Raw genomic sequence first — 24,523 nt, forward strand, 5'->3', positions numbered from 1 at the left:
CTCTCACTCGCTCTCTCTTGCTCACTCTCTCTCAATCTCTGTCTTGCTCGCTCTCGCTCTCTCTCACTTGCTCTCTCTCTCACTCCCTCTCTCTCTCCTCACTCTCTCTCTCTCTCGCTCTCTCTCTCCGGCAGGGAAAGGGACAGAGGAGGTAACAGTGGTTGTCGCTGTGATGCCCTCTCTCTGTAGCCGCACTGGTTAATTGACAAGAGGATTAAGTACAAAGCAGGGCCAATGGGAAAGGAATCAAGCCACGTTTTATCAGTAATAATGATGGAGTAATTCACAGGCAGAGAGAGAGACAGGTGAGAGAGAGAGAGAGATGTGCACAGAAAGAGAGAGAGATACAGACTCACACAATGAGAGAGGGGATTTTGAAGTGTAGCTGCTGCTGTAATGTAGGAAACACAACTAATGTTGACACAGCAAGATCCCACAAACAGCAATGACAGATGTCATAGAACAGAATCATAGAATCCCTACAGTGCAGAAAGAGGCCATTCGGCCCACTGAACACAATCCCACCCAGACCCTATTCTCGTAACCCCTCATATTTACCCCCTGACACTAGGGTCAATTTAGCACGGCCAATCAACCTAACCTGCACATCTTTGGACTGTGGGAGGAAACCGGAGCACCCGGAGGAAACCCACGCAGACACGGGGAGAATGTGCAAACTCCACGCAGACAGTGATGACCTGAGGCCGGAATTAAATCTGGGTCCCTGGCGCCGTGAGGCAGCAGTGCTAACCCACTGTGCCACCGTGCCACCCTAAACTGTGCCTCATGAGCGCAATCTTACTACCCGTTCACACCACACTCCCACTGCAGTGAAGTCAGAAGAATTGGCGCCCAGCCAAATCTCCATTCACTGCAGCGAGATGGGAAAATCCTGCCGGTGTGAACGGTGGTAAGATTCTGGCCAGTGTGTTTCGGGTGATGTTGGGCCACGACACTGGAGAGAACACCCATGGATCGGGCCGAAGGCCCATGGTCCCATGGAGATAGCGGCTGTGGGATCTTTCACATCTACCTGAGAGAGGGCCCTGAGTTTATCATCTGATCTGAAGGACGGCACCTCAGACAATGCAGCACTCCCTCAGAACTGCACCCAGTGCCTAGATCCTGAGCTTAAGTCTTGCAGAGGGTTTCTGTGTGTTTGTGGTATAAACACCGTTGCCAATATGGTGAACCCCCAGACTGCCTCACCTGGGAAGTGAAGAAATAGATTTCATTTTCAATGTTTTCGTAGATGTAATCCTCCTCGCAGGAAAAGGCCCTCGACCCTCCCCCAAACTCTTCCTTCACTGGTTTCCGCAGACCCGTCTCCTCAGCACCTCGGAGCAAGCTGTCGACAGAATTGAGAGAGAATTATGGAATTCTGCAGTGCCGAAGGAGGCCATTCGGCCCATCGAGTCTGCACCGACCACAATCCCATCCAGACCCTATCCCCATAACCCCATGCATTTACCCTAGCTAGTCCCCCTGACACTGAGGGACAATTTAGCATGGCCAATCCACCTAACCCGCACATCTTTCGGACTGTGGGAGGAAACCGGAGCACCCGGAGGAAACCCACGCAGACACGAGGAGGATGTGCAAACTCCACACAGACGGTGACCCGAGCCGGGAATCGAACCTGGCTCCCTGGCGCTGTGAGGCAGCAGTGCTAACCACTGTGCCACCGTGCCGCCCCCGTACTGCTGAATGGTCACCAGTCAAACTCCATAAAGGCCCACCGTGTAGCCGGACCGCGATCAGCTCACATACAATTGACACTCCCCGCCCCCCCCGAATTCCTGTCCGCATTGTGTGTGACCCCAGCCAGGACTCTCTGTCCCACACACATTCCAAATACACACAGACAGCAGGCACCACCCCCCCCTCCCCCCCACCAATACACCCAACACAACCCCCAGCAAACTGAACCCCATTCACACCAGACCCCGCTCACACCTACTTCTGATAGGTTGCTGTCACGAAGAATGCGTAAACATTAGTGTGTTTGTGATGTCGGATCTGGATAATCAGCTCCGGGATTCCCAGTCGTATGTGGTTCAGTAACCATAGTAACGTGTGGTCATCCGTCGTTTCTGTGGGAATAATGAAACAAATCCCTTGGTGGTAAGAAGGCAAATTAATTTCAGAGTTGGCGCGGTGGCACAGTGGGTTAACACTGCTGCCTCACAGCGCCAGGGACCCGGGTTCGATTCCCGGCAGCGCGGTGGCACAGTGGGTTAACACTGCTGCCTCACAGCGCCAGGGACCCGGGTTCGATTCCCGGCAGCGCGGTGGCACAGTGGGTTAACACTGCTGCCTCACAGCGCCAGGGACCCGGGTTCGATTCTCGGCAGTGCGGTGGCGCAGTGGGTTAGCACTGCTGCCTCACAGCGCCAGAGTCCCAGGTTCGATTCCCGGCGGCACGGTGGCACAGTGGGTTAGCACTGCTGCCTCACAGCGCCAGGGACCCGGGTTCAAGCCCCGGCTCGGGTCACTGTCTGCGTGGGTTTCCTCCAGGTGCTCCGGTTTCCTGCCAAAGGTGTGCGGGTTAGGTGGATTAGCCCATGCTAAACTGACCTTTAGGGTGGGTTTTTACCGCTGCGTTACGCCCGTTTTGAGGTGGGAAAAGGCCCTAAAATCGGGCGTAAAGCGGCGAGTGCGAGCGGCAGGATTTTACGGCAGCCGAGTTCCCAGCATCGTCAGCCTCACCCTGGTAATGGATGAGAGGCTGGTTAATTTAATTAAATTTATCTAACTGCTGTTTAACACCTGCTTAGTGAGCCCCACTCTCAATCGTCCAGGCCCTCCCCTCTTTATGACCTTGTTAGGAACAGTTCTCGCCGTCGAGGAATAGACATGTTCCTGGGAGCAGCTGTGTTGGCCTCGCCGTTGGAACCAGAGGCCATTGAGGCCCCCCTGGGAGGCTGAGGGCAAGGGGGGGTGCCCCTTTGGCGATGCCAGACTGGCAGTGCCAGCCTGGCACCTGGGCAATGCCCACCAGGCAGTGCCAGGGGCAGGGCTAATGGGGAAAGTGCCAAGGGTGAGGCCTGTGGGTGGGCGGGGCCAATGGGGGTGGGGCCTGTGGGGGAGGGGCCCCGCTGCCACTCTGCACGCGATCAGTGGCGGAGAGATGGGGGTACGCGATCGGTCTGGGTGGCGGGGGGAGAGGGGGTTCGGCAGGGGCAGGGGCCGCAGGCCCCCGCGGTTGCCGGAGGGGGGCGGGGTGGTGGTGGAGCTGCTTGAGCCTGACAGCTCTCTGTCTGTCAGACCCCCGCTACAGCTATTGTGCATGTGCAGCATTAGAGGTCTGCACATGCGCAATACCGCCCTCTGCTGGCTGTCTGGCAAGTTAAGCCCCACCCACAACCTCTCTGGCTAGAAAATTACGAGTCCAAAATTTTGCAGACAGTGTGCGTAAAATTGGGCCTGAAAACTCACCCAAAAAACGGATCTGGAACTCTCCCAGTTTCACGTCCGCCCAGCACTTCGGAAAAATCTCATTAAATTCCACCCTTAGTGTCAGGGGGGTTAGCAGCGTAAATACATGGGATTACGGGGATAGGGCCTGGGTGGGATTGTTGTTGGTGCAGGCTCGATGGGCCCAATGGCCTCCTTCTGCACTGTAGGGATTCTATGATTCTAAAAGAATAAAGCACAGTGGGGGTACATACACCACGTGGACTGCAGTGGTCCAATGCAGCGGCTCACCATCACCTTCTCAAGGGGCAATTAGGGAGGGGCAATAAATGCTCGGCCGAGCCAGCAACACCCACGTCCAATGTTGAGGTTTTCAAGACAAAAATTCTTGTTAACCAAGGATGTTAATTGTTGTGGAACCAAGCTGCTTCGATGGAGTTGAGACACCTATCAGTCATAATCGGCTGTAATCTGAACGATGGAACAGATTGGAGGGGGCTGAATGGCCTCCTCCCATTCCTATGGTCTGAAGTGATGAGCTCCACATGGGATAACCAAGGGGATACTTCCCCTAATTCACAACTTCCCCAAGTGTCTGAACCTCTCCGCTCCCTCTCTCTGAGACGGAGAGTGAACTGGTTACAGGGTGTCCTGACATCCCCGCAAACTCTGGCTCCTACCTCATTAGCAGTTCAGTCCCTGGAAAATCCAAAGGATGGGATGCTGCCAGCGTCAGTGTTCCTGTAACCCGACTCTGCTCGCCAGTAAGCCAGTCTGTAATACGGCTTAACATGTGATTAGGAGTAGATAAAACGCAGTTTAATACTGAGCATTGGCACGGGTACAATGGACCAAACAGCCCCTCTGTTCCGGCAGTAATCCCTGCGAGCAACTGTGGCAATCGTACAGACTCCAAGTTATTCAGGTGGTTGGGAAATTGGCTGAGTGAAAGAGTGTAGGGAGTATGGGCTCTCATTGGCAGAATGTGGCCTCCCACAGGATCGGAGGTCTCAGCTATTGATTGTATTTATGATCATAGAATCATAGAATCCATCAGTGCAGAAGGAGGCCATTCGGCCCATCAAGTCTGCACTGACCACCTAGGCCCTATCCCCAAAACCCCATGCATTTACCCCTAAGCTAGTCCACCTGACACTAAGGGGCAATTGAGCATGGCCAATCCACCTAACCCGCACATCTTTGGACTGTGGGAGGAAACCGGAGCTCCCGGAGGAAACCCACGCAGACACGGGGAGAACGTGCACACACTCCACACAGACAGTGACCCGAGCCAGGATGAACAAGGTGATGGGATAGAAAGTCATGTATCCAAGTTTCCCACTGACAGAGCGTTGGCATTACTCGCTGTGTCGACGGAAGTATAACACTGCAGAAACATTCAGAGTGAGTGATTGGGCAATACTGGAACAAAATGGATTTCAATGTGGACAAACATGCGGACATCCACTTTGGACCTAGAAAGGATAAGACAGGATAATTTCTAAATATAAAAATCTAGAGGTGTTGGGGATCCAAAGAGACTTTGGGGTCCAGGAGCATCAATCATGAAAATGTCAGGAACAGGTCCAAGAATCATTTATTTTAGAATCTCTACAGTGCAGAAGGTCCATCGAGTCCACAATCCCACCCAGGCCCTATCCCCATAGCTCCACACATTTACCCCGCTAATTCCACTAACCCCAGCTGGTCCCCCTGACACTAAGGGGCAATTTTAGCATGGCCAATCCACCCAACCCACACATCTTTGGACTGTGGGAGGAAAACGGAGCACCCGGAGGAAACCCACGGGGAGAACGTGCAAACTCCACACAGACAGTGACCCAAGCGGGGAATCGAACCCAGGTCCCTGGCGTTGTGAGGCAGCAGTGCTAACCACTGTGCCACCGGGCTGGCCCAGCCCCAGCCTTTCATGAAAAAGGCTAATGGAATGTTGGTCTTTCTATCGAGGGGACTGGAATACAGGGCGGGGCAGTTACGCCTCAGCTAAACAAAGCCCTGGGTAGACCACACCCGGAGTCACTGTGAGCAGTGCTGGGCCCCACACCTCAAAGAGGACCTACTGGTCTTGAAGGGATGTAAATTTAACACACCAACATGTGGACTCCAAGGGTTACTTGCGGAGGAAAAGACTGCACACAAACTGGGTTGTTTTCCCAGGTTAGGAGATGCCGTAATCAAAATTTGCAACTGGAAAAGATTGGGGAATTAGAGCAATGAAGTAGGTTTTGTGGTTACAGTTGCAATGTAGGAAAGGTGGCAGACAATTTGTGCACAGCAAGATCCCACAAAGAGTAATCTGATAATGAACATAAAAACTAGGGGCAGGAGTAGACCATCTGGCCCCTCAAGCCTGCTCCGCCATTCAATAAGATCATGGCTGATCTTTTCGTGGACTCAGCTCCACTTACCGCCCGCTCACCATAACCCTTAATTCCTTTACTGCTCAAAAATGTATCTATCCTTGCCTTAAAAACATTCAATGAGGTAGCCTCAACTGCTTCACTGGGCAGGGAATTCCACAGATTCACAACCCTTTGTGTGAAGAAGTTCCTCCTCAACTCAGTCCTAAATCTGCTCCCCCTTATTTTGAGACCATGACCCCTAGTTCTAGTTTCACACGCCAGTGGAAACAACTTCCCTGCTTCTATCTTATCTATTCCCTTCATAATCTTATATGTTTCTACAAGATCTCCCCTCATTCTTCTGAATTCCAATGAGTAAAGCCCCAGTCTACTCAGTCTCTCCTCATAAGCCAACTCTCTGAACTCCGGAATCAACCTAGTGAATCTCCTCAGCACCCCCTCCAGTGCCAGTATAAAGGACTGGTGCAAGAGGGAGGGTTTTAAATTCATAGATAACTGGGAAATCTTCAAGTCAGGATGGCAACTGTACAGAAAGGATGGGTTACACCTTAACTGGAAGGGAGCAAATATCCTGGCTGGGAGTTTTGCTAGAGTGTTTCGGCAGGATTTAAACTAGTGTGGCAGGGGGGTGGGGAACAAAACAGTAGGTCAGTAAATACTGAGGCTGGGGTTGAGCTGGGGGCCAGGGCAAGGCTAGCTAAGAAGAGGAGCACTCTGGAGGAGGATGACCTGAGTGTGCCTGGAGGTCTGGAGTGCATCTGCCTCAATGCGAGGAGCGTAACGGGTAAAACAGACGAACTAAGGGCCTTAATGCTTATGCGGAATTTGGATGTGGTTGCGGTGACGGAAACTTGGTTAAAAGAAGGACAGGACTGGCAGCTGAATATTCCGGGGTATAAGTGTTTTAGGCGAGACAGAGGAGGGGCTAAAAAAGGTGGGGGAGTAGCGATATTAGTTAAGGAGCATATTACCGTGGTGCAGAGGGTAGACAACTTAGAGGGGTCATGTACTGAGTCGCTGTGGGTGGAACTCAGAAACAGGAAGGGTGCAGTCACTATGCTGGGGGTGTACTACAGACCACCCAACAGCCCACGGGAAGTGGAGGAAAGGATATGTCAGGAGATTCTGGATAGGTGCAGAAAAAATAGGGTTGTTGTAGTGGGGGACTTTAATTTCCCTGGCACAGACTGGAAAGTGCTTAGAGCTGGGGATCCGGACGGGGAGGAATTTGTAAAATGCGTACTGGAAGGTTCTTTGGAACAGTATGTAGATAGCCCGACTAGAGAGGGGGCTATACTGGACCTAGTTCTGGGAAATGAGCCCGGTCAGGTCGTCAAAGTTTCGGTAGGGGAACAAGTGGCAAATAGTGACCACAACTCTGTTAACTTTAGGATAGTAATGGACAAGGATGAGTGCTGTCCTACGGGCAGGGTGCTAAATTGGGGGAAGGCTAACTATAGCCGGATTAGGCAGGAATTGGTGGATGTTAATTGGGAGAGGATGTTCGAGGGTAAGTCCGCGTCTGGCATGTGGGAGTCTTTTAAGGAACTATTGATAAGGCTGCAGGATAGGCATGTGCCTGTAAAAAGGAAAGGTAGGATTCGAGAGCCGTGGATAACCAGGGAAATTGAGGATCTGATTAAAATGAAAAGGGAGGCATACGTTAAGTCCAGGCAACTGAAAACAGATGGAGCTCTGGAGGAATACAGAGAGAGTAGGAAAGAACTCAAACGGGGAGTTAGAAGGGCAAAAAGAGGTCACGAAATGTTCTTGGCAGGCAGGATTAAGAAGAATCCTAAGGCATTCTATTCATACGTTAGGAACAAAAGAGTTGTCAGGGAGAAAATCGGACCTCTCAGGGACAAAGGAGGGGAATTATGCTTAGAACCCAAGGGAATAGGGGAGATCCTAAATGAATACTTTGCATCGGTATTCACGAAGGAGAGGGGCGTGTTAACCGGGAGTGTCTCAGAGGGAGGTGTTGACCCGTTAGAGAAAATCTCCATTACAAGAGAGGAAGTGTTAGGTTTTTTAGGGAACATTAAAACTGACAAAGCCCCAGGGCCTGATGGCATCTATCCTCGACTGCTCAGGGAGCCGAGAGATGAAATTGCTGGGCCTCTGACGGAAATCTTTGTCGCTTCTTTGGACACGGGTGAGGTCCCTGAGGATTGGAGGATAGCGAATGTGGTCCCGTTGTTTAAGAAGGGTAGCAGGGATAACCCAGGAAATTATAGGCCGGTGAGCTTGACGTCCGTGGTAGGGAAGTTGTTGGAGAGGATTCTTAGAGACAGGATGTATGTGCATTTAGAACGGAACAATCTCATTAGTGACAGATAGCATGGTTTTGTAAGAGGGAGGTCGTGCCTTACAAATTTGGTGGGGTTTTTTGAGGAAGTGACAAAAACGGTTGATGAAGGAAGGGCCGTGGATGTCGTCTATATGGATTTCAGTAAGGCATTTGACAAAGTCCCACATGGCAGGTTGGTTAAGAAGGTTAAGGCTCATGGGATACAAGGAGAAGTGGCTAGATGGGTGGAGAACTGGCTTGGCCATAGGAGACAGAGGGTAGTGGTCGAAGGGTCTTTTTCCGGCTGGAGGTCTGTGACCAGTGGTGTTCCGCAGGGCTCTGAACTGGGGCCTCTGCTATTTGTGATATATATAAATGATTTGGAAGAAGGTGTAACTGGTGTAATCAGCAACTTTGCGGATGACACGGAGATGGCTGGACTTGCGGATAGTGAAGAGCATTGTCGGGCAATACAGCAGGATATAGATAGGCTGGAAAATTGGGCGGAGAGGTGGCAGATGGAGTTTAATCCGGATAAATGCGAAGTGATGCATTTTGGAAGAAATAATGTAGGGAGGAGTTATACAATAAATGGCAGAGTCATCAGGAGTATAGAAACACAGAGGGACCTAGGTGTGCAAGTCCACAAATCCTTGAAGGTGGCAACACAGGTGGAGAAGGTGGTGAAGAAGGCATATGGTATGCTTGCCTTTATAGGACGGGGTATAGAGTATAAAAGCTGGAGTCCGATGATGCAGCTGTATAGAACGCTGGTTAGGCCACATTTGGAGTACTGCGTCCAGTTCTGGTCGCCGCACTACCAGAAGGACGTGGAGGCGTTAGAGAGAGTGCAGAGAGGGTTTACCAGGATGTTGCCTGGTATGGAGGGTCTTAGCTATGAGGAGAGATTGGGTAAACTGGGGTTGTTCTCCCTGGAAAGATGGAGAATGAGGGGAGATCTAATAGAGGTGTACAAGATTATGAAGGGGATAGATAGGGTGAACAGTGGGAAGCTTTTTCCCAGGTCGGAGGTGACGATCACGAGGGGTCACGGGCTCAAGGTGAGAGGGGCGAAGTATAACTCAGATATCAGAGGGATGTTTTTTACACAGAGGGTGGTGGGGGCCTGGAATGCGCTGCCAAGTAGGGTGGTGGAGGCAGGCACGCTGACATCGTTTAAGACTTACCTGGATAGTCACATGAGCAGCCTGGGAATGGAGGGGTACAAACGAGTGGTCTATTTGGACCAAGGAGCGGCACAGGCTTGGAGGGCCGAAGGGCCTGTTTCCTGTGCTGTACTGTTCTTTGTTCTTATATCCCTTCTCAAGTAAGGAGACCAAAACTGTACACAGTACTCCAGGTGTGGCCTCACCAGCACCATACAGCTGCAACATAACCTTGCTGTTTTTAAACTCCATCACTCTAGCAATGAAGGACAAAGTTCCATTTGCCTTCTTAACTACTTGCTGCACCTGCAAACCAATTTTTTGTGATTCATGTACAAAGACACCCAGGTCCCTCTGCACAGCAGCATGCTGAAATTTTTAACCATTTAAATAATAGTCCATTTTGCTGTTATTCCTACCAAAATGGATGATCACACATTTGCCAACATTGTGCTCCATCTGCCAGACCCTCGCCCACTCGCTTAGACTATCTATATCCCTTTGCAGACTTTCAGCATCCTCTGCACACTTTGCTCTGCCACTCATCTTAGTGTCATCTGTGAATTTTGACACACTACACTTGGTCCCCAACTCCAAATCATCTATGTAAATTGTAAACAATTGCGGTCCCAACACTGATCCCTGAGGCACACCACTAGTCACTGATCGCCAACCAGAAAAACACCCATTTACCCCCACTCTTTGCTTTCTGTTAGTTAACCAATCCTCTATCCATGCTGATACATTACCCGCAACACCGTGCACCTTTATCTTATGTAGCAGTCTTTGGTGCGGCACCTTGTCAGGTGCCTTCTGGAAATCCAGATACACCACATCCACAGGTTCCCCTTTGTCCACTGCACATGTAATGTTCTCAAAGAATTCCACCAAATTAGTCAAACATGACCTGCCCTTCATAAACCCGTGCTGCGTCTTCCCAGTGGGACAATTTATATCCCGCTGTCACTTAACGTTTTTAGTGGAATTGATTGAGGGATAGTGGGAAGAAATTCCCCCCCCACCTTTCTTCTTCAGTGGCTGTGGGGTCTGTGCCGTGTGGGGCGGCATGGTGGCACAGTGTTAGCACTGCTGCCTCACAGCGCCAGGGACCCGGGTTCGATTCCCGGCTTGGGTCGCTGTCTGTGTGGAGCCTGCACGTTTTCCCCGTGTCTGCGTGGGTTTCCTTCGGGTGCTCTGGTTTCCTCCCACAGTCCGAAATATGTGCTGGTTAGGTGCATTGGCCGTGCTAAGTTCTCCCTCGGTGTACCTGAACAGGCACCGGAGTGTGGCAACTGGGGATTTTCACAGTAACTTCATTGCAGTGTTAATGTAAGCCTTACTTGTGACTAATAAATAAACTTTCTACACCGGCCTCAAAGAGCATCTTATTTGAAGTATCACACCTCTGACTGTACAGCACTCCCTCGGTACTGCAACTAGAAGTGCCAGTCTGGATTATGGGTCCAAATGTCTGGAGTGGGATTTGAATCCAGAACCTTCTGCCTCAGTGGCACTGTTACTCATTGAGACCCAGCTGGCATTGTGGATAGGTTAATATCGTCACAGGTCCGAGTTTCCCTCATGGGGTTGCTATTATGCTGATTGGGCAGACACTTTATTGCCCTCTGTCGAAAGGCTATCTGCCACTGGAAAACCCACCATCTGAATTCCAAAGGACTGGATCCTGCCTGCGGTGACATTGCTTTTCTACCCGAATATTGAGAGTGGCATTCAGTGGGATATTAAATGGTGTTGATTGTTAGACAAAGTTGTGCCAATAGACATAGAGGTGAGTGAGAAGGGAAACCACCAGACTCAGCACCCCCTGGATACAAGGCACCTGGCCAATTGTTGAGCTTTCCTGATGTCGGTGGTCCCAAATCCGCACTGGCCAGCTGTGTCCGCTCAGCAAGTGGCCTAATTGGCTGCCTCCACGCTCACTGTCCAATTCTGAGGACAGTGGACAGGCTTCATGCCCAATCAGAGGACTGGAAGCATCGACTGCCCCAGCGGGAGAGGTGGGCATTGCTGAGGCAGGTCAGAGGCCACGAGGACACCTTAACATGGAGGCATGGATCAGAGGCGTGGATTTACACTGAACGTTGTGAGGGGTGAAGTCATTCGGCCACTCGGAGTGGAGACCCCTGGGGGCTACATGGTTAGGGAGGTGGGTACAATGTTTCCTTCCCACTGTGGACAGAGAAAGAACGGCTACACCAGTGATTTAACAATAATAATGCCAATAGTGGCTTTATAATGGCTTCTCCGGCTGAGAGCTAAGCATGCTGGGATTTCTTTTGGTCAATTTATAGATTAAAGCCAGATGCAGGTCGTAAAGTTGCTCTGGTTTGGGAAATGTGATCTGAAGCTTCCCAGATAAGGGAAGTTGTCTACATTAATCCAGACAGAGTGGCTTTGATTTATATGGCTGCTATGTATGGAGCATGCAGTTTGAACTAAGCGTAAGGGCGTTGTTCAAAAGTAATTTCACTGGATGTTCGAGCCGTGTGTTTGGTTTCTGGTTACACATTTGGCTAGATGACAGAGAATCTTCCGGAAGTGAGTGGAGAATTGTGGATAAAAAGACATGTGCAGCCTTTGTTTGCCAGTGATAACTCGAAGAGACCAACCATCACAAGAAGACCTGTGCCCTGAAGGATGCTTCAGAGAAGAAGATAGATTCTACATCGAGGATATTTCTTGGCCAAGGTTTTCCTAAACTCGTAGTATCTACTTTCAGTGAAATAGTTCAACTTGATGTTCAGTTAAAGTTCAGTAAAGAGTTAATGAATCATAGAATCCCTACAGTGCAGAAGGAGGTCATTCGGCCCATTGAGTCTGCACCGACCACAATCCTACCCAGACCCTGGGAATTAGGGCCAGCTCCACCCTGGATCCAGCAGTTCACTAACGGCTGCCACCATGTTATGGAGCCACCGTCCGAGAGGGTTATCGCAACCTTACTGGCACTGACGGCTCCATTGCTGCTGAAACCTTTCCAACGTCCCCGAGACCCTCAGCCACTTCCCCCGCTCAGCTGCCGTCACTGCTCGGTCCACCCTGCTGCTCCATCACCGCTCGATCACCACCCCCCCACCCCTCGCCCGCCTCCTCGACAATCCCACTGGCTGCCACACAGGTCACCCTCACTGCTGCGCCATCTGAGTGGCTGCGAGGAACTGTCAATCACTTTGCAGTTTAGGATAACCCCACCTCACCAGTCTGGATAACTTCCAGAGCAGCAGAACGCTGTGTTCATAGCAGACAACTCAATTGCACAATTAATCTTCTGTTAAAATTTAGAATTGTTTGTGTGTTGCTGAAAAAAGACACATTGTAGAATCGTTTGGCCTTGCACTCATCAGGACAACTCGTAAGAATGCCAAATGTAAAGCGAACAACAATTTATACTATATGAGAAGACTGTTTATTGGTTTGCAAGTGGACTCTGATTAGTACAGGTGTTGCCATGGAGAATGCATCAGTTAACTGATGACTGACAGTTAACTGCCAAGCTTTGTTTAAATTCAACCAGGCAGGTTTGCTCTGATTGGTTGAGGTATTCCTCTGGTAGATGAACCAGAGAATAGCTGTTGTCTATTTTGTTTAGTTGAAACAGGTGCAATGTGTGTACGTGTCCTTTCTGTCTGTAAAGGACAGGGCCCTGTGTGTTAATATATGGAGCTTCTAACACTTGGAAGTGAACCACGCTGTGAGCCCAATTGTCAATCTTAAATTGGTTGTTTGTGTAATTCTCAGCACACTCAGGATTGCTTATTAAATATTGTCTAATCGTGGAATCACATCTAATGTTGGACACTCTGTTTTGAGTTTTACAAGCACGGGGTGGTTAGTTACGGTCTGTACCTTGTCCGTAGTGAACAGTGAAAGGGAGATGCTGTTTGCTACAATCTGCCAGTCTTTGGGATGTACGAACGTACATACCTAGCATCACAATGGCACTGAAATTCATGAACCACATTACTCACTTGTGTGGTTAGCTAATGCCTTTTTGGTTGGCTGCCGATATCCTGTTAGTGGTGAATGCCACTCGTGTTGCGACTGCATAGCAGCAGCGTGAAGCACCTTCCAGGGTAATCTGTGGTACTTTTCAGAACAAAAGTCATCCGTTAACTGGTACATTCTCCATGGCGATGTATCTACCAATCAGAGTCCACCTGCCAACAAATCGGCACTCTCTTTTCATGCAGTATAAATTGTTGTTCCCTTTGAGATTTGGTATTTTTGTGTCTGTCCTGATGAGTGCAAGATTGAAAGCTTCAACAGCATGTGTCTTTTTCAGCTATACTCACATTCTGTCTGACCAAACAATGAATTAATTTGATTGATTAGGCAAATTGTCAGTAAAGATGGACCAGGCTATGAATTGTAACCCAAGTATCTAATACTCAAGATGCACCTATTACCAGCTGCAAGTGTGTAGTTTTGAGAACAGGACATTCGATGATAATTGATAAATGCAATCTTCCTGCCACGTGCTAAAATAATCTGCTCATGAGTTCATCTGTAACTAACTAGCTGGACTGTTGTGCAAAATCACGATAGTTTCACTGCCTATTGTTGTTTGTTCAGAGTACGCAATATTTAAAATTACAGCACATTGAAATTGTTCTTTGAAGATTTGAAATGAGTTCCACAGGAAGGGATAAAATGAATTTGATTGGTCGTTTCTCAGTGACTCAAGGTCTATGGATTTGGGGAATTGGGTTCTCAATTCGGGTTGGAGACATTGAGGGAGATATCATTCAATGGCCCCTCCCCCTGACCCCTGCCATTGGTCACCCAACATGTCAATCATCCAAGTCCTGCCTTCCTAAGCCTCTTCCACGTATCCCAGTTTTGACATATGAGAATCTGGTGACCCGACACAACCCCCTCTCTGGGGCACGGAGCGGGGAGGCTGCCTCGGCTCAGATGATGACCTGTACACCAGTGGTCAAATCAGAGCCTCCATCACCTCCATTGGCTGGTTGCCTCTGTGGTAGTTGTGCCTGCTCCCTCCTGTCTCTGAGAAAGTGCCCAGTGGCAGCAACAGATTGAGAATCTCCATTCCCTTTATTTCCGCCCCCCCCCCCCCCCCCCCCCCCCCCCACTGCCCTCCCCATCCCCTCCCCAACACCCACTCCAAGCTGCAGCTATCGAGCTGGGAACATCTAGCCCAGCCTGTTCTCTCTGAATTAGTTACTATTCATGAGGGTCTTGGTCATACCTGGAAATGTCATCAATACATCACAATTCTCTGTTGGAACTGTCTTCATCCATGATTTATGGGACATGATGTAACGTCCCGCTTGGAGGAAACTTTTGCCAAATAGTTTATCTGCGGGAATACAAAAACAGAATCAGTAGACAGTACAGTGTACAATTCATCTTACACAGAGAGGGGAGTGAGACAGAAACATTGGAATTGTCTGTGCAAATGTGAGTTCTTTTTGGATGATGAGGAGTTCAAGAATCTGCACATACCCCAGTGCAACCTCACGCTTAATGCAACCTCACCCCCAGTACGACCTCACCCCCAATGGAACCTCAACCCCACTGCAATCTCACCCCCAATGGAACCTCACCCCCAATGCAATCTCACCTCCAATGCAATTTCACCCCCAGTGCAACCTCATCCCCACTGCAATCTCACCCCCAATGGAACTTCACCCCCAATGCAACCTCACCCCAATGCAACTTCACCCCAATGCAATTTCACCCCAATGCAATCTCAACCCAATGCAACCTCATCGTGCAATGTAACTGTACCCACCCCAGTGCAACCTCACTCCCAGTGCAATCTCACCCCAAAGCAATCTCACCTCCAATGCAACCTCACCTCCAATGCAACCTCACCCTCCAATACAACTTCATCATCCAAATTAACTATACCCATCCCAGTGCAACTACATCCTCAAGGGGTGAAGGACAGGAGGTTTAGGGGAGATGTGAGGAAAAACTGTTTTACCCAGAGGGTGGTGATGGTCTGGAATGCGCTGCCTGGGAGGGTGGTAGAGGTGGGTTGCCTCACATCCTTTAAAAAGGACCTGGATGAGCACTTGGCACATCATGATGCACCTAGCAGATGACACTAAGATTGGTGGCATAGTGGACAGTGAAGAACGTTATCTCCGATTGCAACGGAACCTTGATCAATTGGGTCAGTGGGCTGATGAATGGCAGATGGAGTTTAATTTAGACAAATGCGAGGTGATGCATTTTGGTAGATTGAACCAGAGCAGGACTTACTCAGTTAATGGTAGGGCATTGGGGAGAGTTACAGAACAAAGAGATCGAGGGGTACATGTTCATAGCTCCTTGAAAGTGGAGTCACAGGTGGACAGAGTGGTGAAGAAGGCAATTGGCATGCTTGGTTTCATCGGTCAGAACATTGAATACAGGAGTTGGAATGTCTTGTTGAAGTTGTACAAGACATTGGTAAGGCCACACTTGGAATACTGTGTGCAATTCTGGTCACCCGATTATGGAAAGGATATTATTAAACTAGAAAGAGTGCAGAAAACTGGCAGGACTTGCAGATAGTGAGGAACATTGTCAGAGGCTGCAGAAGGATATAGATAGGCTGGAAATTTGGGCAAGGAAATGGCAGATGGAGTTCAATCCTGATAAATGCGAAGTGATGCATTTTGGTGGGAATAATGTAGGGAGGAGCTACACGATAAATGGAAGAACCATAAAGGGTGTAGAGACGCAGAGGGTCCTGGGTGTGCAAGTCCACAGATCTTTGAAGGTGACGTCACAGGTGGAGAAGGTGGTGAAGAAGGCATATGGCATGCTTGCCTTTATAGGACGGGGCATAGAGTATAAAAGTTGGGGTCTGATGTTGCAGATGTATAGAACGTTGGTTCGGCCGCATTTGGAATACTGCGTCCAGTTCTGGTCGCCACACTACCAGAAGGACGTGGAGGCTTTGGAGAGAGTACAGAGGAGGTTTACCAGGATGTTGCCTGGTATGGAGGGGCTTGGTTATGAGGAGAGATTGGGGAAACTGGGGTTGTTCTCCTTGGAAAGACGGAGGATGAGGGGAGACTTAATAGAGGTGTATAAAATTATGAAAGGCATAGATAGGGTGAACGGTGGGAAGCTTTTCCCCGGGTCGGTGGTGACGTTCACGAGGGGTCATAGGTTCAAGGTGAAGGGGGGGAGGTTTAACACAGATATCAGAAGGACATATTTCACACAGAGGGTCGTGGGGGCCTGGAATGTGCTGCCGGGCAAGGTGGTGGAGGCGGACACACTGGGAACGTTTAAGACTTATCTAGACAGCTATATGAACGGAGTGGGAATGGAGGGATACAAAAGAGTGGTCTAGTTTGGACCAGGGAGCGGCGCGGGCTAATTGTTCCTTGTTTCTCGTTTCAAGGCTTCATTCTATGATCATCTTGCTGGTGCCAGTACAGAGCGAGACTGCGGATAGTTGGGAACCTGTCTCGGGGGCAGGGAATTCATATGGTGTTCGTGGAAGTGGAAATGACTAGGGTTGGGAAGCATTTTCCGATCAGGGCCATTGTGATCTCCTGGACTCGTTTCGATCGCCTCAGGGGGTCGGAGAGGAATTTCCCAGATTTTTTTTTCCCCATATTGGCCCTGGGGTTTTTCACTCTGGGTTTTCGCCTCTCCCTGGAGATCACATGGTCTGGAATGGGGGGGTGGGGGTGAGTTAATAGGTTGTAATGAACAAAGCATCGTAGCTGTGAGGGACAGCTCGGTGGATAGGATATTGGTATGTAGATAGGCTGGAAAATTGGGCGGGGATCCTGGATTCAGGATTCAATCTTGGACCGGGGAGCGGCGCGGGCTTGGAGGGCCGGAGGGCCTGTTCCTGTGCTGTATTGTTCTTTGTTCTTTGTTCTTTGAAAAGATTTACTAGGATGCTACCAGGACTTGATGGTTTGAGTTATAAGGAGAGGCTGGATAGACTGGGACTTTTTTCTCTGGAGCGTAGGAGGCTGAGGGGTGACCTTATAGAGGTCTATAAAATAATGAGGGGCATAGATCAGCTCGATAGTCAACATCTTTTCCCAAAGGTAGGGGAGTCTAAAACTAGAGGGCATAGGTTTAAGGTGAGAGGGGAGAGATACCAAAGTGTCCAGAGGGGCAATTTTTTCACACAGAAGGTTGTGAGTATCTGGAACAAGCTGCCAGAGGCAGTAGTAGAGGCAGGTACAATTTTGTCTTTTAAAAAGCATTTAGATAGTTACATGAGTACGATGGGTATAGAGGGATATGGGCCAAATGCGGGCAATTGGGATTAGCTTAGGGGTTTTTAAAAAAAAGGGTGGCATGGACAAGTTGGCCGAAGCGCCTGTTTCCATGCTGTAAACCTCTATGACTTGATGACATTCAGGGCTATGGGCCAAGTGCTGGCAGATGGGATTAGGTGGGAGTTCAGGCGTTTCACATCTGCTGATACAGACTCGATGGGCTGAAGGGCCTCTTCTGCACTGTATGACTCTATGATGTTCGGGCAATCTCATCCTTGAGTGCAACTTTATCAGCCAATGTAACCTTACCCACCGCCAGTGAAACCTCATCCCGAATGCAACGTCACCCCAATGCAATCTCATTCTCCAATGCACCCTCACCTCCAGCCCTTGAGCAAGCTCACCTCGGTGCAGCCTTACCTCCAGTGCGACTTCACAAACCCACACCGCCAAGCAGTCTCATCCTTTAGTGCAATTCCACTTGCAGTACAACCTCACCCCAAATGCAACCTCACCCCCAATGCAACCTCACCCTCACTGCAACCTCACCCCCACTGGAACCTCGCCCTCACTGCAACCTCACCCCCAATGCAACCTCACCCCCACTGCAACCTCACCCCCACTGCAACTTCACCCCCACTGCAACCTCACCCCCAATTGCAACCTCATCCTCACTGCAACCTCACCCCACTGCAACCTCACCCCCACTGCAACTTCACCCCCACTGCAACCTCACCCCCATTGCAATCTCACCCCCACTGCAACCTCACCCCCACTGCAACCTCATCCCCACTGCAACCTCACCCCCAATTGCAACCTCACCCCCACTGCAACCTCACCCCCAATTGCAACCACACCCCCATTGCAATCAAACCCCAATTGCAACCTCACCCCCATTGCAACCTCATCCCCACTGCAACCTCACCCCCACTGCAATCTCACCCCCACTGCAACCTCACCCCCACTGCAACCTCACCCCCAATTGCAACCTCACCCCCACTGCGACCTTACCCCCACTGCAACCTCACCCCCAATGCAATCTCACCCCCACTGCAACCTCACCCCCAATGCAACCTCACCCCCACTCTAACCTCACCCCCGATTGCAAACTCACCCCCACTGCGACCTCACCCCCAATTGCAACCTCACACCCAATGCAATCCCACCCTCACTGCAACCTCTCCCCCGCTGCAACCTCACCCTCACTACATCTCACTCTCCTCCCCTCCACCACCACACCCTCCACCCCCAATCCCCCCCCCCCCCCCCCCGTTGCCTCTTTACTCCCATTGCAACCTCACCCTTTACCACTGTAAATGTACACCACAGTGGCACTTTGCATCCCCAAGTCCACCACCCTGACGTTTCATTTTCCAGAAACATTCAGTGCTGAGCACAGTACATTTCACCCACAGACTACCCGGGTTGCTGCGCTAATGTCCTAACAGGCCCCTCATGTCAGCCTGGCTCTCTGCCAGACAGAAGCGGCCTTGTCTCTGCCGCCCAGGAGTCTTGGAGACAGATACAAGTTCAGGATCAGAGATGTAAGGAGTCACTGGGACACAGCAGTCCCACTCTCGGTGGTGTGAAGCCACAAAGCCAGGGCTCTTGTTGGGTGCGAACAGCCTCCTGGCAGCAGACCAGCAGCAAGTTAGCATCTCACAACAGCTGAGGAAGCGCTGGAGACAACGCAAACAGTGACTCTCTTCAACATTATCCCAATGGACTCTAACCAAGGGAACACTCACTGTCGCTTGATGTTATCATAGAATCCCTACAGTGCAGAAGGAGGCCCATCAAGTCTGCGCTGATTCTCTGATAGAGTATCTTACCCAGGCCCTCTCTCCTGCTCTATCCCTGTAACCCCACACATTTTCCATGGCTAATCCCCCAAACCCACACATCTTTGGACACTAATAGGGAATTTTACAACCTCGCCCGCCCGAGGTTCGTAAGATCCCGCCTGAGGCTCGTAAGATCCCGCCCGAGGCCAAAGGATGGCCGATTCCGGGACGGGTGTGTTAGTAAAAGTCCGGCCTAAGGGTCAATGTATCATGGCCAATGCACCTAACCAGCACGTCTTTCAGACAGTGGGAGGAAACCGGAGCAACCGGAGGAAACCCGGTTGCTCCGGTTGGTCCGGGGAGACACGGGGAGAATGTGCAGACTCCACACAGACAGTGACCCAAGCCAAGAATCAAAGCCGGGTCTCTGGCGCTGTGAGGCAGCAGTGTTACCATGCCACATGTTCCTCAGACTGCCTCTCCTCCTCTCCTGAAGGTGCTGGCACTCGCTGAGGGGGTTTGGGTTCCACATGCTGACCTCCTCAAATGTCAGACAGAAACTGGTCGGGAAAGCAAGAGTGCCCAAAACAACAGCAACTTGCGTCAACCTTTAGCATTATTGAAACATAACAAGATGCTTCACATGAGCAAATATCAGGGAACATCTGACCCAAGAAAGGACACATTAGGGCACGTAATCAACGAGGTAGGTTTTAAGGTGCTACCTAAAGGAGGGTTGAGAGGTGCAGAGGTTTGGGATGGAATCTCCAGAGCTCAGAGTCCAGGCAGCTGAAGGTGCAGCCACTACTGTAGAATCATAGAATCCCTGCAGCACAGAAGGAGGCCATTCGGCCCATCGAGACTGCGCCAACCACAATCCCACCCAGGCCCTATTCCTGCAACTCCACACATTTACCCTGCTAATCCCCCAGACACTAAGGGCAATTTAGCATGGCCAATCAACCTATCCTGCAAATCTTTGGACTGTGGGAGGAAACCGGAGCGCCCAGAGGAAACCCACGCAGACACGTGTAGAATTTGCAAACTCCACACAGACAGTGACCCAAGCCGGGAATTGAACCTGGGACCCTGACGCTGTGAGGCAGCTGTGCTAACCACTGTGCCGCCCTGCAGCAATGATAAGGAATGTTCAAGAAGCCAGAATTGGAGGAGTGCGGGGATCTCAGACGATTGTCGGGCTGAAGGAGGTTGTAGAGAAAGGAAGAGAGAAGACTATGGGGGCCATTTGAAAATTAGGCTTTGAATTTTAAAATGGGGGGGGGTTGTTGGACTGGGAGCCAGCGCGAGATAGGATCCAGACAACAGGTTGGGACGAGCTGAGGTTTACAGAAGGTGCAAGTTCAGAGGGCGGGGGCGGTGGGGAGGGGGGGTTTAGCCAGGGATGTGTTGGAATGATCGAGTCAGGAGGTAGCAAGGATGTGGATGAGGGTTTCAACAGCTGATCAGCTGAGGCAGGAGCAGAGACCCGGGGGTTTGGGGTGGGGTGTTGGGTGACTGACCGTGTTCTTGTGAAACTGGACAATGGCGTCAGAAATGGGGACAAAATGGCCTCTCAGCTTTTGTCTTTTTCCCAGTGCCTGAAAACAATGACTCACTCTACAACTCTCAGTATTGTCAAAGAATCAACATCATTGGACGGTTAGGGTCAAAATCAGAATATGACTTTACATTCAGTCAGAAAAGTACCAATCAGGAGATTATCTTGAAATCGATCCAAGTGGATATAGGAAAGAACCTCTTAGAGTTAGGGTGTTAAAGCGCTGGCCTTTTATGGGAGTGTTTCCGTGTGGGGAGGTTGGATTTCAATGGATGAAACAGCTTGTGTTATGTCTGTAAGTGGGGTGTTACGCCCCTTTAAGTGAGCGGATCAGGTGACCTGGATGAACTAGCTCCACCCAGGGTGGAACTTGGGTGAGTCAGTCTTGGACTTGCGGCAGTGGTTAGCACTGCTGCCTCAGAGCGCCAAAAACTCGGGTTCAATTCCGGCCTCGGGTCACTGTCTGTGTGGAGTTTGCATGTTCTCCCCGTGTCTACGTGGCTTTCCTCCGGGTGCTCCGGTTTCCACCCACAGTCCAAAGATGTGCGGGTTAGGTTGATTGGCCACGCTAAATTGCCCCTTAGTGTCCTGGGATGTGATAGGTTAGAGGGATTAGCAGGGTAAATATATCGGGTTACTGGGATAGGGTCTTGGTGGGATTGTTGTCAGTGCACACTCGATGGGCTGAATGGCCTCTTTCTGCACTGTAGGGATTCTATGATTCTTTTACTGTGAAAATCCCCTAGTTGCCACACTCCGGCGCCTGTTCGGGTACACTGAGGGAGAATTTAGCACGAGCAATGCACCCTAACCAGCACGTCTTTCGGACTGTGGGAGGAAACTGGAGCACCCGGAGGAAACTCACGCAGACACTTGCTATAAGTATTTAGAAATGTGTTACTCTTTGGCTCTGTATCTGAACTGCATATAGCACGAGGCAGGATTTAGAATACTGCTGTACCTTCAGAAGCCTTTGGCCTGCTTGTGTGGATGTGATTAGAGGACAGTCACAGTCTCTGTAAAGTGGCTCGTGAATCAGTATCAGTGATGTTTGTTTCTACTCAGCACAAATCAAATATCGGTGAAAAGGATCATTTTCAAAAGGAATAGTTTGTGGAGAGGAGTTATTACCATGAAGACTGTCCCCAATATTCAGTCACTATCTCTTTCTCAACGATGTGTGATTCAGTCCAGGGCTCTTTACAAGCTCTTAACCCTAATTATAGGAGTCCGACTCTGTATATTATTTCTTCAAAGGTCATGGGATATTTGATATCTCCAGTGCGTCTTGCAAACAAACTTTACTGTCCTGCCGAGATTTTAGCTGTTACCCTCACAGAGGGACAAACTGCGTGCAGTAAAGCTCCCCTGAAGTTGAACCGAACTCCTAATCCTACCTCACCTCCAATCCGAGCCTGGCTGTGCTCGGTATAACGTCAGCCCTGCACTGATCGTGAGAACACGAGCGAATTAGCGCTGGTGAGAACAATCTTTGGGATTCTCCCAGCCCCCGCGCCCTGACGTAATCTGGTTCCCCCTGAGTGAAGGTGTGAACCAGGTTTACATATTCCCATATCTATTTAATACGCTTTGTCTGTTTCAAGGCGGATTCTCTCTGCTCCTGGGGTTCTCCCATCCTTGGGCGCAGCAGGGATGTTGGGGGGGAGGGGTGGGTTCCAAGCTCAATGTCTATTGGGGGGGAGGGAGATTGTCAATTTAGGCTTCCCCCACCCGGATCTCTGTAAAGTCAGGCTTGCCGACATGTTTAGGCCCCACCCTCTGTGAACCGGTGCAAAACCATCCCCCCTCCCCAGAAATCATAGAATCTACAGTGCAGAAGGAGGCCATTCAGCCCATCGAGCCCACACCAACCACAATCCCACCCAGGCCGATCCCCATAACCCCTTGTATTTACCCTCCTAATCCCCCTAACACTAAGGGTCAATTTAGCACGGCCAATCCACCTAACCCGCACATCTTTGGACTGTGGGAGGAAACCGGAGCACCCGGAGGAAACCCATGCAGACACGAGGAGAATGTGCAAACTCCATACAACAGTGACCCGAGGCCGGAATTGAACCCAGGTCCCTGGCGCCGTGAGGCAGCCGTGCTAACCACTGTGCCACCGTGCCGCCCTGACTAAATGACTAAGTTCAGAAAGATCCAGATCAGATACAATCGCACTGGTTTTCCCACCCGGAATGTCGATTAGTCAGCTTTTGGGATAATTCTGCTCACTATTGCCTTGTGTGAATCTGTATCAATGTTACACTGAGTTACACACCTGTGAAACATCTTGGGAGACTCTAACTACGTTAAAGGTGCTATATAAATGCAGTTGCTGGTGTTGTGACTGGCCTATAAGCTTGTCTAAAATGAGGTCTGGCCCTAACCTTCTCTCCTTCGCGAATTTAACCTCTGCTTGCTACTGAGGTCTGCATTCTCCAGAATCAAATCCAGCTGGAGACGCTGCCAGGAGGTTTAAACTGTCACCGAGGTCATTGCAGAATCAGCCCTGGCAACAGCTGAACAACTGCCGACCGAGTCAATTTACAAAGAAACCTTCATGTTCCAGCATGTTACTAACCCTCTGGGCACTGACTCTCAGCTCCTGCTCCAACGCCTCCTCTCAGTTCAGACACTTTGTGCCCAAACCTCTGATTGCTGAGATGTAGGACTGCACAGAACTGTCAGCGCCAAGACTCACCACTCCACCCGACTGGCCTTGATTGGTTCAATAATAATTGGGAATCGGATAAATAATTTGAAAAGCAGAGTGTTTGCAGAGCTTTTTCCCAGGGTGGAAGAGTCAATTACTAGGGGGGGCACAGGTTTAAGGTGCGAGGGGCAAGGTTTAAAGGAGATGTACCAGGCAAGTTTTTTACACACAGAGGGTGGTGGGTGCCTGGAACTCGCTGCCGTGGGAGGTAGTGGAAGCAGATACGATAATGAGTTTTAAGAGGCGGCTGGACAAATACATGAATAGGATGGGAATGGAGGGATATGGTACCCGGAAGGGTAGGGGGTTTTAGTTCAGTCGGGCAGCATGGTCGGTGCAGGCTTGGAGGGCCAATGGGTCTGTTCCTGTGCTGTGTTTTCTTTGTTCTTTGGGTGCGACTAGTGGGATAGTTCTTGCACTTGATGGGCTGAATGGTCTCTTTTTGTGCTGCATTTTGAATTGTGAAGAGAGATTGGGCAGTTTAAGTTGATACTCGCTCGAGTTTAGAAGAATGAGAGATCCATTTGAGGTGAAGAAGATGATAAGGGGGATTGATAGGACAGACGTGGAGAGGATGTTTCCTCTTGTGGGGCAATCTATCTAAAGCAAGAGGCCATAGTTTAAGGATAAGAGGTGGCAGATTTAAAAGAGATGAGGAGGAATTATTTCATTCAAAGGATCATTAATCTGCGGAACTCTCTACCTCAGATTGCGGGATATCAGAATACCAAACAAATTTCAGGAGGAGATAGAACATAGAACATAGAACATTACAGCGCAGTACAGGCCCATCGGCCCTCGATGTTGCGCCGACCAGTGGAACCAATCTAAAGCCCATCTAACCTTCACTATTCCAATATCATCCATATGTTTATCCAATGACCATTTAAATGCCCTTAATGTTGGCGAGTCCACTACTGTTGCAGGCAGGGCATTCCACGTCCTTACTACTCTCTGAGTAAAGAACCTACCTCTGA

General features: G+C 50.1%; 1 protein-coding gene across 1 annotated transcript in view; it reads right to left on the reverse strand.

The window, feature by feature from the left end:
* Positions 1–24,523, reverse strand: part of ano8b (anoctamin 8b) — an 89,813-nt gene that overhangs the window by 59,127 nt on the left and 6,163 nt on the right. The window contains exons 2-4 of the mRNA XM_078198554.1: positions 14,488–14,598; positions 1,961–2,093; positions 1,210–1,348 (exon numbers count right to left, since the gene is read on the reverse strand). Coding sequence (XP_078054680.1) covers positions 1,210–1,348; positions 1,961–2,093; positions 14,488–14,554 — 339 coding nt within the window. The 5' untranslated portion in view covers positions 14,555–14,598. The remainder of the gene's footprint in view (positions 1–1,209; positions 1,349–1,960; positions 2,094–14,487; positions 14,599–24,523) is intronic.

This window comes from Mustelus asterias, chromosome 26, assembly GCF_964213995.1.
Source record: "Mustelus asterias chromosome 26, sMusAst1.hap1.1, whole genome shotgun sequence".
Taxonomy (NCBI): domain Eukaryota; kingdom Metazoa; phylum Chordata; class Chondrichthyes; order Carcharhiniformes; family Triakidae; genus Mustelus; species Mustelus asterias.